Below are 15670 nucleotides of genomic sequence, written 5' to 3' on the forward strand. Positions count from 1 at the left end.
TGAGGAAAGTTTCAAGATCATCATCAGGTTACTAGAATATTATTAAGAATATTATCCATCTATAAAGTCTGTGGTGGAAATGGAGGATTGCCTGAATTGCAGAGAAGTGGTGAGCAAATCTTTGGGCAATATAAACATTGTTCACAATTCGTTATTCAAAGTTCACTTCCTGTATGGTGATACGGTCACATCCAACACTTATGTTTAACACTAAAGCTAGTGGCCTCTGTTTGTTTTTCTGTCAAAGTAACTAAGGCTGTGAGGTATCACTGTATTTTGTTAGTAAATTGCATATGATCAGTTTTGTTTATTTTCAACCCTCACCCAAGACTAAATAACTTGACAACATTGTGAAAAATCCCACAAAGATTCCATATCTTGATTCTTGTTTATACTCTGGCATGACCACTAATCACAATGAATACAATCATTAGCTGTACTTAGCAATCATGCAGACTTGAACCATGGTCCACTCAAAGCACGTGTGCTTCTGCACCCTTTTACTGTACACCCTGGCTATATTAAGCCTTATCTTGATTTCAAGCCACGCTTTTTCCATGTGGTGTGGATGGCGGTGATAGCCCATGGTGTGATGTTTGGAAAGTGAGGTTTGTGAGGAAAGTGATGTTTGCAACTTGCATTTTGATTTTTTAAACTATTTAGTTTTAAAAGTCATTATGCATAACTCTTATTATAGGTAATGTTTATAAATTTAAAACTAAACTATATTCAAAATTCTCCACTTATCTTGATCACGCAAAGGCACAGGAAAACGCAAATTTTATAACAAAGCATTCACTGAGCTAGTGAATTGCAAACAGGAACAGGAACCATTACAACAAGAGCTAGCCAAGGTAACCCAAGGACTGCATCAACCAGAACAGACCGTCGTCTGGCTCTAACAGCAAGAGGGAACCCTAAGATGTCTTGTCATCACCTGTCTCTTGAGGTTGCAGCAGCCACAGGTGAAAACATTTCCAAAAATGTTTGGAAAACATTTTTCCAAATTGTGTTAAGAAGGTTCAGTTCATGTGAGCTCTATGCAAGGAAGCCAGTGGCTTATATCCCATTAACCCCAAACTGCCACAGAGCTTGACAAAACTGGTGCCATGAACATGTGGCTTGAAGCCCTGACAAATGGACTATAGTTCTGTTCTCTGATGAGTCCCACTTTAGCCTACAAACAGATTCCAGATGATATTTCATCTGGAGACGAGGAATGTGGTACCATCCCTCCAACATCAGAGAAAGGGACACTTATGGTGGAGGCGGTGGGTGTTCTTGTGTCAGGCAGAATAATGATCAACAGCAGTACCATTCTTCATGTTTCTGCTAAGGGTACCATAATTGCCCAGAGGTACCAAGAACGTTCTCGAACCCAATGTGTGGCTTTTTAGGGGTGTGGTTGGCCCAGATTTTCTTTTCAAGCACAATGCCACTGCACATAGAGCTCAAGTGCTGGAGAAATATCTTGAAACTGAATATATCCAATGACTGTTGTAGCCAGCATGACCAGACTTAAAGCCAATCAGACGTGTGGGACACTCTTGGGCATCGTATTGCACGGTGACAGTGAACTCCTCAGTCACTTGGTGAGCTAAAGTCTGTGCTGATGGATGAATGGGATTTGTTGCCCCAGAACCTTCTAGACACCCTTATATCAAGCATGGTTCACTGCTGTTCCATATTTTCTAACATCTTGTATCATTAGCATTAGTAGAGGCTTACGATGCAAGAAAGCAAACTTATACAGCATCGGTCAAAAAAAAACAAAAAAAATTCACATTTCACCCATCCATTCATGCCAAATGTTTGTCTAGTTCTGCCTAGAATTTATTTAAGCTATCAACTTCCACAATGACAGATGGAAGTTTGTCCCTGCAATAAACTATCTGCTGGCTAAAGGCAAATTTCCACACATCTATTTGACAGCTCTCTTTTCTGAATTTCAGTTAATGCCCCTTCAGGTTTATAATCTAAGCAAGAGGAAGAATCCTATCAGCATTGAGCCTGCTCAATCCATTCAAGGCCTTATACACCTCAATTAGATCGCCTTGCGGGTGCCTAGTCTCCAGACACTGCAATTTGCAGAACTTCAGCCTTTCTTGGTAAGAGTATCCCTTTGTTCCCTTCACCAGTCTTGTTGCCCTTCTCTGTACCCATTCTAGCAACTCTACATCCTTCCTAAAATGAGGCCTCCGTACCTGTACACAGTACTCAAGGTGTGGCCTGACCATTAACTTGTACAAGTGAATAATCACCTCCTTATCTCTGCTTGCAAAATTCCTGTGTATCATTGACAAAACCACATGACCTACTCTGTCAACCTGTCTGCACTGCTCAGAAAACTTTGTATCTGACTACACAATTACCCCCAGGTCTCTTTCATTCTCCACTACTCTGAGTGTAACACTACAAAGTTGGTATGTTAATCTGGGGTTACTGCTACCCATAAGCAGTAATTTGCATTTGTCAATGTTAAAACTTCAGTTGCCATTTCTCAGCCCATCTGCCCAACTTTTCCAGATCCTGTTGCAGCAGCATACTGTCATTACTGTTATTAACAACCATGCCAACCTTTGTATTATCTGCAAACTTTGACATTAAGCTTGAGCTTGATATACCTTCATCAATATCATTAATAAATATACAAAACAACAATAGACCCAACACGGAACACTGGGGCACACCCTAATAACATTAGTCCAAGAAGAGCTGTGCCCATTGTTTACCTTTCTCTGTCTTCTCCTCCCACTCAACCATCTTTTTATCCACTGCAGCAACTTGCCCTTGATGGCATACTGCTCCAATGTATACAGTAGTATTCCATATGCAAAAGTATCAAAAGCTTTCTTGAAATCCAAGTGTATGATATTGAAATTATTTTTTTGCATCAGGCTCCTTTGTGACCACGTCATAGCATATCCAATAAAATTGGTCAGACAAGGCTTCCCCTTAACAAACCCATGATATGTCTGAATTATTACTGCAGCCTTGTCTAGATGATCCTGCAATGCTTCTTTAAGCAGTGACTATGATTTTCCCTGGAACAGAAGTCAAACTAACAAGGTGTGTAATTACTCATGTCACCCTTTGATCCGCCTTTGTGAATTGGAGATATATTTGCACATCTTCAGTCCATGGGGGCTTCCCTGAGTCAAGGATGCTCTCATAATTATGGCTAAGGGTTTGCTTACTTCCTTTGCCACCTCCTTTAATATAACTGGATACATCCCATCCACCTCACGTGCCTTTCTTATGTTTAACTTCAACAATTTCTCCCCTACTTTGCTCTCAGTTATCATGAAATCATTTAACTCCCTGTTAGAGTTTGAAAAATATCTGGCCCTCTCCTTCTTGAATAGCTCCTCATATGTGAATGTAGATGCAAAATACTTATTTAATTTATTTGGCAGCTATCTGAGAATGATCATGTTGTCTGCTAATTTATATGCATACCATGCATTTTCTTCTTTGCCACGAGTCTCATTAGTTCGTCTGACATCCATTTAGGCCTAAACCTTGAACAGTACTTCTTAATTCTTCACTGTATACAATTTAAAAACTCTCTGAGACACTGTAGTCACCTTGATGAAAGCAAAAACTCTTCCCTTTACCCCCGATGGTAGTTACATCTTTAAGTATATCCCACATCAGTACATTATGATCACTGCCACCTAGTGGTTCCTTTATCTGTAAATTCTTAATGCATGAATAATCACTGCTGATAATCAGATCAAGAGTGTTACTCCCTCTGTTTGCCTCTCTAACATGCTGCTGTAGAAAACAATCATCCAATAAATCCACAAAAGCCTTGTTAAGTGTGTGAGTGACCAACCCACAAGTTACAGTCAATATCTGGGAAGTTAAAATCCCTCATTATAAGACACACTGATTTAAGAATTGTTCATTGTAGTCATCAGAGTCATTAGGCCTATAACAAACTCCTACCCTCATATTTGCTTTCCCAATGCTTATGTCACACCAAACTGACTCAACATTGCACTGTCCATCTATGTCAACTGGATGCACTTCCTTAGATTTTGTCTGTTTCTTAACTAACAGCATAACCCATCCTCCCTTTCTATCCTTTCTGTACACATTGTACTCCCCAAATTCCAATTCTGCATTCCTTATATCTGTGTGGCACCATGTTTCTAATATTCCAACAATATCTGCCTTTGATGTCTTGACCAGCACTTCAAATTCATCAAAATTATTTACTATAGTAGTAGTAGTGGCATGTGATGCAAGAAAGCTTATGCAGCATCAGCCAAAAAAAAAAAAAAAAATCAATCACACCATTCCCTCCAAATACCTGTCCAGTTCTTCCTTAAATTTATTTAACTTATCAACTTATACTCCTAGCATTGGTAAATGCGAGTATATGCATCTGTTCTTATTCTTAGTTACTCTAACATAGCCCATGTATTTACTTGCTTCATGACCCCCAGCAGTTCCTGAAATCCCCAGAAACTTGCTTTTCAGGCTGCTGCTGATTAGAGGCAGTGCAAGAATCATTTCCACCTGTGCCTGTGGCTACTGTTAATCTATTAGTCTGTGCATCTCCCCAAGCTAGCAGTTTTCCAACCCACCTAACATCGCCTCAATAGCATCAGCAAATATTCTTGCACCTTTTCCATTTAAGTGTATCCCATCCCTGTAGAAGCAATCTTTCCTGTTAACAAGCACAGACCATGCTGAAAAAAAAAAAATTCTACCCCACGAGCCTTGCACAATCTCTCCAGGGCTGAATTGATTGACACGGCTCTCATCATATACTTCCTTCTATCATGTCTGGGCAGGATTGCAGACACTTTAAAATTAAACCTAATTCAAGACTTTTTTCCAACATTGACCTGTACTTGTTAAAAGTATCGATTTCTGTAATGTGATCTTTTTGGTTTGGTTTGGTTTTTTTTTAAGGAGCATTAGCAACTAAGGCCATATTGCTCCGGGATATGCAGTGGTCATTCCTTGACCTTTCCGCATCCTCCATATTTGGTGGTGACGGGCTCGAACCCCGGTCTAATCAAGAAGCGTGTGCTACGCACTGCTGCTCCTTCCCACCTGGCTAGATCTTTTTGGTAAATCTTATGTAACCCCTATAAATGTCTCTTATACCTGTCCAGAGTTTCTCTCTGTATCCTCATTTCATTGTTATTCTATGTTACACTACCACATTTTGTCCCACTTCATCGCAAGCTGCACAAGTTACACCATGTTTTCTACGTGTTTTGTTAATTTTGTCGAGCAGTACAGTTGCTACTGATATTCAGCATTTCCTGAACTTTTTTAAGGAGATTATATTCTTGAATGATCCTGTTTCTGTCTGGAAAAAATGTAACAAGGCAGGATGCACATGGTCTTCTAAGAGCTGCCAGTAGACATCACCAGTGAAGCATTGGGCCATATGCACCGGGGGTCCTAGTTCTTGCCAGCAAAATATGCCCCATATTAAGCAAGTGTCATTAGTTAATAAATGATCTTCAAATTTGAAATTATTATTATTATTAGCCATATATTTGTAGGTGGTAGATGACTTTCATCAACCGGTGAAATACCACCACTTTGCTTATTGGAGGCTTGAAGTGGTGAAACCCATGTTTAGTCTGTAGAGCAAAGTTTCCGGCATCCCCCTCCCCCCATACTTCTCCTTCAACCCATGCACGGTACTAAGTAATATAGGTTTTGATACCTTTCATGTTTGGATTTTCATAAAAAAAAAAAAAAAAAAAAGTGTGCCACCTGCCTGTACAGTCTGTGGACCCATTGAGTATCATGCACAATGGGTCCACAGACTCATGTTGCTTCCGCCACATCCGTCAGTGAGTTGCATAAAGTATTTGGACTCATCTGATCAGCACACTCATTTTCAGTCCTCCAATGTCCAACTAGCATGTTGTTGACACCACAGCATTTACCATCAATGATGATTAGCAGTGAGGAGAGGTGGGTGTCTCTTGGATTGTCTGCTATGGAACCCCTTAAGTCTGAGTTGTGGAGCATCGTCATTTGGGATATTATTCTTGCATTCCCCACATTGTATTGAGTTGTCAACTGTCATACAGTGACCTGCTGTTGAGCCTGTTCAACGGGCTGCATCCTTTGCTCACCACGAACATCCACCTTATATAAATCTTTACAGTTCTGTCAGCGGAAGATGGTTTGACCCATATGACACCATCTATATATATATATAAAACGTTTAGGTATGCTGCCCAAATTTTCCGACTGCTAATTGTTGCCAGCACCCATTCACGTGGTTCACCTCGCACGACCACCATAATGGGCATTCTTTATTAATTTTTGTACTAACATTTTTCAAATGAAGAAAGGCAACCTATGTCCGAAAGCTATCGATGTATGTTTATTTTATCTGTCTTCAATTTTAATAAACTTTTAAGTTTTAAGAAGTGTAAAAATGGCCGAACAGTGTGTAAGAACTTTGAGAAAATATAGAAATGCTAAAAACATCAGAGGAGAGATCTAATAGACTAAGAGGCTGAAACGAGACTCTATGACTACGAAGATGGACAGAAAACATCGAAGAAAGAGAAGCGCGATTGGAAATGAGAAGATGGGTGAAATGCCGTAGGACTAATCAAATAGAAGTACCGGATGCGGATAATCAACAAGCTGTAATTAAAGTGGAAGAGCATGACATAGGAAATATGTGTTACAACTGTGAGTATTGCAATGCAAGATATTGGGGACATGAGTTAAACACATCAAACAAATACACTAAATGCTGTCATGATGGAAAGGTTTCACTTGACCCACCATCTGAGACACCTACTCTATTACAAGAGCTGCTTACAGGGGATACATGTGAAGCAAATAACTACAGGGAACATATATGAGAGTACAACTTAGCAATGGCATTTGTGACAATGGGTGCAGAGATTAAATTACTGCCTGGAAATGTCCCATACTGTTTTAGAATACACAGCCAGATTTATCATTTGGTCTCACTGTTATATCCAAATGAGGCAAATAACCAGAATATGGACAACTTTATATTTTCGATTCTGCTGAAGCAACAAAACGGCTTGAAAAACAATCAAACCAAGGGTGTATGGCTGAAGTAACACAACAATTGGACGAGATGATGCAACAAGTTAACCCATTTGCTGAGTCATATAAACAAATGCATCAAATAACCCAGGCCAATCCAATAATGAATATGTGCATGGCATTTATAGAAGACCCGGACTTCAATAAGATACAATATAATGCACCTACATCCAAAACAGAGGTTGTGCAATATGTGTTGGAGAAGACGGGGAATCACCTGCAAATAGAGATATATGCATATATCCCACAGGTAACTGTAGGTGACAGCTGTAGAATTATATCACTGCTAAACAAGAATGGTGAAGACTGAAGGATCCAGATTAAACTATTTACGTCATAATCAGAAAGATCATGCATATTATGCTGGGTACAACTAGTTATTTATACACCTTAACCACAATGGACCGTGAGCAACCGACAAGACATGCTGTTTCTGACATGGAGGCACTTAACATACAAGCTCCCACAATCATGCCCTTTTGAAACTCCAGGATATCTTTAATATGTCCCATAACTGCTACTTTATCACTTTGACTTACACAACCAGATGCAAATTGGTAATTTGCATCTGGTCATGCATATGAAGCTGTTTGGCTTTTAATATTGTGGGCTATGTGGCACAGTCCATTATGGATGGGGTGGTTACAATTCAGTGATCAGTGAAGATATATATTCCCAATGTTTTTCAAAAATAACAATGTTACAAAAGTCTCACACTCGTCTCTTTTTAAGTCAACATCAGCAAATACTATTTTATATTTGAGCTCCTTATGAAATTAAAAATAACAATATCTGCATAATAAATGAATCTCAAAAAAAAAAAAAAAAAAAAAAAAAAATCAATAAAAATTAATCCTTCAAAATTACATACTGCTGACAATATATTCTGTTGTTGCGGTGCTCCTATTTTATACATTACTTGAGCACGACCCATTAAAGTAGGATTACCTGGAAATTTATGGAAATGAAAAATTAGATATATCCCTTCAAATTTTGACATACTACAATGGTTTTATTTAAATTTGTCACTTAATTAAAATGTAAAATGTCAAACAACTCCTCTTAATAATTATACCAGAGAGTTATTTTATAATGAATTTGAATTCAATAAGTTTTTTTCTTTCAAAATAAACATTAAGCTTAGTGATGTGTCACAATAACATTTCTCACTACTTTTCTCATACTTCAGGATCCAAGACACTTCTTAACCTTCAAGCAGGTGGGCAGATGAAAATAATCACCCAAAACCAAACAAATTTGCATAAATTTAAAGGGGGAAAAAAAGTGTGAACTTTAGGTTCTTTTAAAATCTTTAAATGTACCTAAATTGGAAGGCAAATGCCTCAAGTATGACATTTACTTCCCAACTGCACCATTATTTTTTAATTGCAGAAGCATGTCTGTAAAAAGTTCTTTAAGATTCCATTTTGGAGTAAAAAAAAGGATGCAACTCTACCACATTGTGCTAATTTTCCATAGATTTTTTGGTGCCCTTGAATTTGGCTTTGTGACCATAAAGCAGTCAGGGAAATAATTTATTTTGGACAAGAGTGTTGTTTCTAATAAAATTTTTTTAAATCTTATTAAGCAATATAGTATAAAAATTAAAAATAAATTTTTAGAGTTTCCCACTTTCAACCATTTCTTGCTGCTTATATAAAAAAAAAAAAAAAAACATGAATGGTAAAGTTTCTACACCAATACCAGCTGTCATAATTTTTTTTTATCATATCCACTAGAACAGTGTACCGCAACCTTTTTCTCTTCACAGAACACCTTAAGTTATCCACGACACATCACAGCACATCAAAATCTTAATCCCACAAAAAGCAATATTAACATTATGTTATGGCAATGTTAATATGAATATGCTATAAGTCACAATAGAATCAATTATTATTGTTCCTACAATTCAACAGAAATTGGCTCCTGCATATATTAACATTTTATGAACCTGAAATCACTGTACAAAATCAACGCCAAAAAAAAAAATAAATAAATAAAAATAATAATAATAATAAAAATGCTATTAATATTAAGCAAAATAACTATGCATACCTTCAATATGATACTTGTGCCTGCTTTGCATAGACAGCTGATGCGTGGCGGAATTGTTGACAATGCAAGCCTCATTTCTTCATTGATGGATCTAAGTCTCACACTCTTTGATGTTTTATTTAAGTCAAGGTCGAAAAGCCCAGTTCACACAAATGTAGGTGAAAATGGTATTAACATATTAATTGCCATCTTCAGAGCTTGCCAGGTATTCTTTCCTTATTGAAAACCAAAATGTGTCCAATTGCACTTCACAATGTTTTAATAGCAATGTTTTGTCTGCCTTCAGATCTGTTAGTTCCTCTTGTACATTCAGCGGAGGAGATTTTGTATCTGCAACAAATGGATCACGAATCCAGTCGAAATCTTCAACGCTCTCTCCAAAATAATACTTTAACTTCTGCTGCAAGTTATCTAAATCTTTTTTAATAAAGTCAATCACCATTTTATTACCAGCAGCAAGTGGCCATACAGTTGGGAATGTCTCAAACAACCCATTTGCAATGCGTTGCATCCACAAATCCAGCTTATTCCAAAAGCTTTGAATCTTATCCATACACGTAAAAAGATTTTTGTTCTTGCCTTGCATTTTTCGGTTCTGCTCATTCAAGTGAACGAAAATATCGGAAAGATATGCCAACTTAGTCACCCATTCATCATCTGCAAATAATTCTGCATACTCATGCCCCTCAACTGTTAAAAACATCTGTACCTCCTTAAGTTCAAAAAGGCACATTAACACTTTACCACATGACAACCACTGTACTTCTGTATGTAGCAGGAGTGTAGTGTGTTCAGATCCCATTTCCTGACACAAAATGAAAAAAAGTCGCAAATCGAGGGGCCGCGATTTGATGAAGTTAACTACTTTTACTACTTCGTCCAGCACAACTTTCAGAGCAGATGGCAAAGGCTTGGCATGGAAGTGGCTCCGTCTGTGCAAACACCAACACAATCCTTCCAATTTAATTCATTTTGGAGCATATATTCATTAGTAGCACGAAATAGTTCTTCACCGGTGGATTACTGGGGTAGTACTTTGCAAAAAAATAAATTTGTTGCAATTACATCTCCATTGATGAACCAAATGCTGGCAAGAAGTTGAGCGTAACCGCTAACATCTGTGGACTCATCGATCTGAAGTGAGAACTTCTGACTGCTGTTGATTTTCTCCTTCATAATGTCTTTAATGTGACTGGACATATCACTGACTCAGCAACTGATTGTGTCAGCTGAGAGTGGAATTTTTGAAATTTCATTAGCAGCTTCTGGGCCAGGACTATTTTCATCTCTCTTTGGGGAAGAGATGATGAAAATTGCTCCTGTGGGGAAGAGGAATCTTGGAACCACATCCTATTGTCCTGCCCCAACTACGAAGAACAAGGGACAACACTTAAAAATAAGGTTCAGAACATCTCAGAAGTCAATCTTAAAGCCTTAATTGAAAATGAGACTAACTTTCAAGCCCTTCAAATCTTCACCAACATCTTCAGCAGAAGAATGCAGATGCTTCACCACACTGGATAATTCAACAAGTTCTTGCTGAGCTGTTCCCTATGTCACCTACTAGTCATTCTGGACTTGAATTCTTTTGATCTCTGAGGTTGTTCAGAGATGTCAACCACTGGTGTTTTTATTATTATTATTATTATTATTATTATTATTATTATTTTATTTATTTTTATTTATTTATTATTATTAATTTATATATTTTATTTTATTTATTTTTATTTATTTATTATTATTAATTTATATATTTTATTTTATTTATTTTTATTTATTTATTATTTTTTTTCTTTCTGCTGGTACTCAGGACTGGGCATCCTGAGTAGGGGATTGCTGGCATCCACTGGTACTGCATTACCTCCAATGGATGCGGGATTTTAGCGCACTACTGAGGCGCAGATAGTAGATTATGCTCGGCTCCACGTGCCTTGGGATGGGCATCAGGCAGTAGTTGCTCAGGTGTTGGCTGCTCACATTTCAGGTCATTTACACAGATTCTGTAGTCAAGACAGAGACAATTTGCAGAGATGGACCCAGCTCCTAGAGCTGCTACAAACAGGCTACATACATAAATGTCATTGAGTGTGCAGACATGCATTTCTTTTACTTTTGAGTCTTGAGAGTTTTGTTGTGTTTTACAATTTTGTAAGAGAAGCTCCATTTTCTGCTGGAGTTTCTTACACAGGTTCGAATGATTGTAAATAGGGTGTTTCTGTTTATGTATTTTTGTAAATTAAAAAAAAAAACCAGCATTAAAGTTTCAGCTACTTTATAGCTAGCTTCCTGTACTTTTTCTGAAATATGTACCAACAAAGTCATGAACGTTGCCTGTTTTTGTTTTGTTGCAACAACCGTCTAAAATAATTGATATCTTTGCATGCCAGAGAAGAATGTTTTTTTGAGAAATGCCATTTCAGTTTACTAGAAGCCATAGCAGCATTGCTCAGTTTTTCTCTGCACACGAGACACTCGGGGGTTGGGCATGTTTTATCACCACACCAGAAAAATCCAAAAGACAAATAATTAATCACTATACTGTCCACACGCTAATTTTTGTTTCTTTTTTTTCAGGCTTGGCACTTTCAGTACTTGCACTCTTGGATGGAATACTCCTTATCGTGAACTCGTCCATTGTTAAAAAAAGAAAATCAACAATGTTATGGCTCATGATCACAGTTTTTTGACTAATTCAGAGTGCAGCTGCGAGGAAACCGAAAGTAATAGACGTGGGACCAATACTCTTCGAAAAGAGGGAGGGCCATATCTATTGCTTTAAAATATAGTCTTATAGCAAAGGGTGGGTTCATCGGTACAGGAACAAAGTAATAAAGTTGAAGTAGCACAGACAAACAGAGAAAAATATCAAAACAAGCCAATAAAATAATAAAAGACGGGAGATGTTTTGTAAATCCTTACACTTTTAAGGAACAGCACGTAAGTATCTAACTTTAACAAGCGGCATCTTATTTCCATTAGTGCAGCAACAAAACAAGAAATACTGGAAGGGCAAACACACAAATAACTTTAGCCAGGTACTGTAATAAATATCGAAGAAAGTAGCACAGTGGCAACAGAGTATACCAGTAATTCATTTAATATTACACAAAATTTCGACTCGTGGGTAAAAATTGATTAAAATCTGCCGAAAACAGTGATCTGTCATAAAGGATATAGTTTATGTAATTATACCACATAAATCTGACATTGAGGAAAGTGAAAATTCTGATAGTGACGATATCAAGGCCCAGAGAGTTATGCCAATGACCAGAGAAATTAGAAAATCTTCCGAAGTGTCACAGAGTGCATTAAAACTTAAATGAGGGAAAAGTGAAGACTAGAAATTATTGTACAGGTTACAAACAAGAATGTATTGAGAATTTAACTGCTAAGGATTTAAAACAGCAAACATTGGAGAAATTTTTTAAATAGGTTGGTATGTTTATAATGCATTTTCGTATTCACTGTTTTTTTTTTTTTTTAATTATGACACTGAAATTGGTTGATACACATTTATATTGTAGTTATGTATGTAGAGTACTATATATACCAGGGGTGGGCAACAGCCGGCCCGCGGGCCACATCTGGCCCGCGACGATGTTGAATCCGGCCCCCTCGGTAAATGCATAAATATAGAAAATCCATACCTGACTACACTCGCCATAAACGTTCGGCTTAATTCGGTTCAATCGGGAATCGCGGCCAGTACAACAGTAACCAAGTGATTCTACGCAGTGTCAAAGAGTTATTTCCTAATTATTATTGTAGCATCGATCGAACGAAGTTCCTTTGGGTTTGACTTCTTATTGAAAAAAATAATATTGGTGCGAGATATTTTATGTTTTATGCCTTTTCTAATTATTACAATTTTTAATTTAATATAATTTATAGCCCATAAAATGAGCCAATTAAAAAAAAAAGAAAAATTGATGCCGAATGCCGCATTTTCAACGATAATTGGACATTCAGATATTTTTTTAAAAATACATTAATAATTTGGTAATTCAAGTAATATAACATTTTTTAGGTTCTGATTTTTTTTATTAAATCGTTCAATCTATTCCGGCCCGCATCATGATGCGAAAATTTCATTCGGCCTGCTGACGAAAAAAGTTGCCCACCCCTGATATATACTGTACTGAGTAATAAAGATTGGTAAGATACACAACTTTATATATTTCATCAAAAAAAAAAAAAAAATCCCTCCCTTTATCAGCTGCTTAATGATATTAATTTTCGTAAACCAAATGTGATCACAATAAGCGGCATCCATTATACTTACATTTATTATATCTTGATGCTTTTATGTAATATGTCCTTTAAATACATTCTACTGAGAACAGTATTTCCACTCCTTGCAGTCACCAGGGCCACCTATAGTTTTGGTTGGCCCTGGCTATAGCTGTAACTCTACATCTACTCTGGAGTGAAATAAATTAATTTCAATGCAAAATGATTCCTAGATTTCATTATTTAATTACTTTATTGCTGTACAGGTATGGCAAAGCTTCATTTTGCACAGAGCAATGAGCAAAGTTGTTTGCTACTAAATGCATTGATCTTGTATTTTGGAAGCCCTTCATCACAAGTTGCCTCAATATTGGACTACTTTAAATAAAAACCCTGCTCTATCTAAGAGAAAAGTACACTGGTATTATTTTGTATGTCATTATCTATACAATGGATAGAAACTGTAGTATGGGTAATGCCATATACTTTAAATAAATAGCAATATAATTCTTCCTTGGAGTTGTGCTTTTTATTTAAAGTAGTGCAATACCAAGGCAACTCATGGTGAAAGGCCCTCACATTATGAAATTGACATTTTGTAGTGAATCCAGATTGCTCACTGCTACAGATTTTACTTGGGTTAGTTTCTTATAATAAATTACACAAAAAAATATTACAGAAAAGCTTTATTTCACAAGTTAAAAGAAATTCAAAGCTTATTAATTATCAAAAATATAAAATTGTTTACTTTATTAAATCAAATTTGACTTTAGTCATGTTCTTCCTTATTTTTTTAATGTTTTATAAATATGAGATGAAATGGAAGTTTAAAAAATGAGTTTATATGCTTTCCTAAGTGACTTTTCTGCATCGTTATTTTTAAAATGGAATAGGATTTTAATTAAACTGAAAGACTTGCTAAATTAAAATCTTTAATAAAACAAGAAAATATAAATTAAATTAATATGCTAAAAACAGCATTGAGAATAAATTTACCCATCATATACATGGCCGGTGGAGCACCAACTGCCATTCCTGGTGGTGGATATGGATGGCTAACTTGTATAACTTCACTAAAAATATAAGGATAAATAAATAAACCTCCTACCTGTTTATAAAGACTCAATAACAATTAAAACTAAATATCTCTTGAAAATCTATTCTTTATAAAAAAATTCTTAAAAACATTCTTAGGTAGATTCAGTGAAACATTGCAAACTGTAACAACATATCCAATCCTTTAAATCAGCCTTAATATTAAGTTTTTACATCTAGAATTATTTAAAATGCTAAAATATGTTTATAACAGAAGCTATAAATTAACACTGAATACAAATAATGAAAAGAAAATTTGAATAGAGAAAGCATAATTAAATTGATAACAAGCATTATAAGCATTTATAATGCTTATTGTCATAAGAATTTTTAATACAGATTAAAATAAAATTTTAAATATAGATTGACTTTCAGTTGGAAGAAACTAGAAAGTGCAAAAAGTTTCATGAAATGCATTTTAATAAGAATTTTTATATATATGCTTTAATGTGCATTAGTCCTTATTAGTACAGTCAACCCCAGATTTGCACAGGGTTATGTTCTGGGAAAACACAGTGCAGTCCAAATTCATGCAATGCGAAACGTAGTTTATATGACATAATGAGGGTTCCGTATCTGTACACACACAAAAAAAAAAAAAAAAAAAAAGCGCAAAAAAAATTAAATTGTCTTCATTCAGTAAGAAAAAAATTAGAAACATGTCTATAGAATTAACCTTGTTAATACTTACCTCTAGATTTTTAATCTAAATTCATTGCTTACTTGTCACTGTTTTCCTGTGATAAACTTGCAACAGTATCCGGCACTTTTTGGAAAAAAATTGTTAAAATTGTTTGCTTAGAAGCACGCTGTTTTTCTCTATAAATTTCTTCATAAGAAACTAAAGCTAATGATAAAGTTCTGCGAAAATTTAAACTCCTCTCCAAATAGGATCCATATCTAGAGCTTCTTGGCTAAGCTGATTTGCAAGTCTTAAAAACTCAACTGGTCTCTTCACTGTCAAATTTTTGTGTGCATCTTCTTTGTTTTTATCATCTTCACACTGCGAAAAAAATAATATCATCCACTGATAATTGTTCTCTATGAGATTCAAGGACTTCTGTGATATCTGCTAGTGCCAGTTCTTCAAATTGCTCTTCACTAATCATTTTGCCAATTCTCACAATCACAACTACCTCCAGCATTTTGCCCGTGGCTTCTTCAGTGCAGCTTTGTGGCCACAGCTTTTTCCATGCCGCATTCATTGTTG

At 36.1% G+C, this 15670-nt stretch overlaps 1 protein-coding gene across 7 annotated transcripts in view; it reads right to left on the reverse strand.

The window, feature by feature from the left end:
* The window catches only part of LOC150086675 (G protein pathway suppressor 2-like), a 152268-nt gene that overhangs the window by 82088 nt on the left and 54510 nt on the right, over positions 1-15670 (reverse strand). For all 7 annotated transcript variants that reach the window (XM_090371519.1, XM_090371518.1, XM_090371514.1 and 4 more), the window contains exons 5-6: positions 14362-14438; positions 7949-8025 (exon numbers count right to left, since the gene is read on the reverse strand). In XM_090371519.1, coding sequence (XP_090227645.1) covers positions 7949-8025; positions 14362-14438 — 154 coding nt within the window. The remainder of the gene's footprint in view (positions 1-7948; positions 8026-14361; positions 14439-15670) is intronic.

This window comes from Mastigoproctus giganteus, chromosome 4 (assembly GCF_048544385.1).
Source record: "Mastigoproctus giganteus isolate SK-2022 chromosome 4, ASM4854438v1, whole genome shotgun sequence".
Lineage (NCBI taxonomy): Eukaryota > Metazoa > Arthropoda > Arachnida > Uropygi > Thelyphonidae > Mastigoproctus > Mastigoproctus giganteus.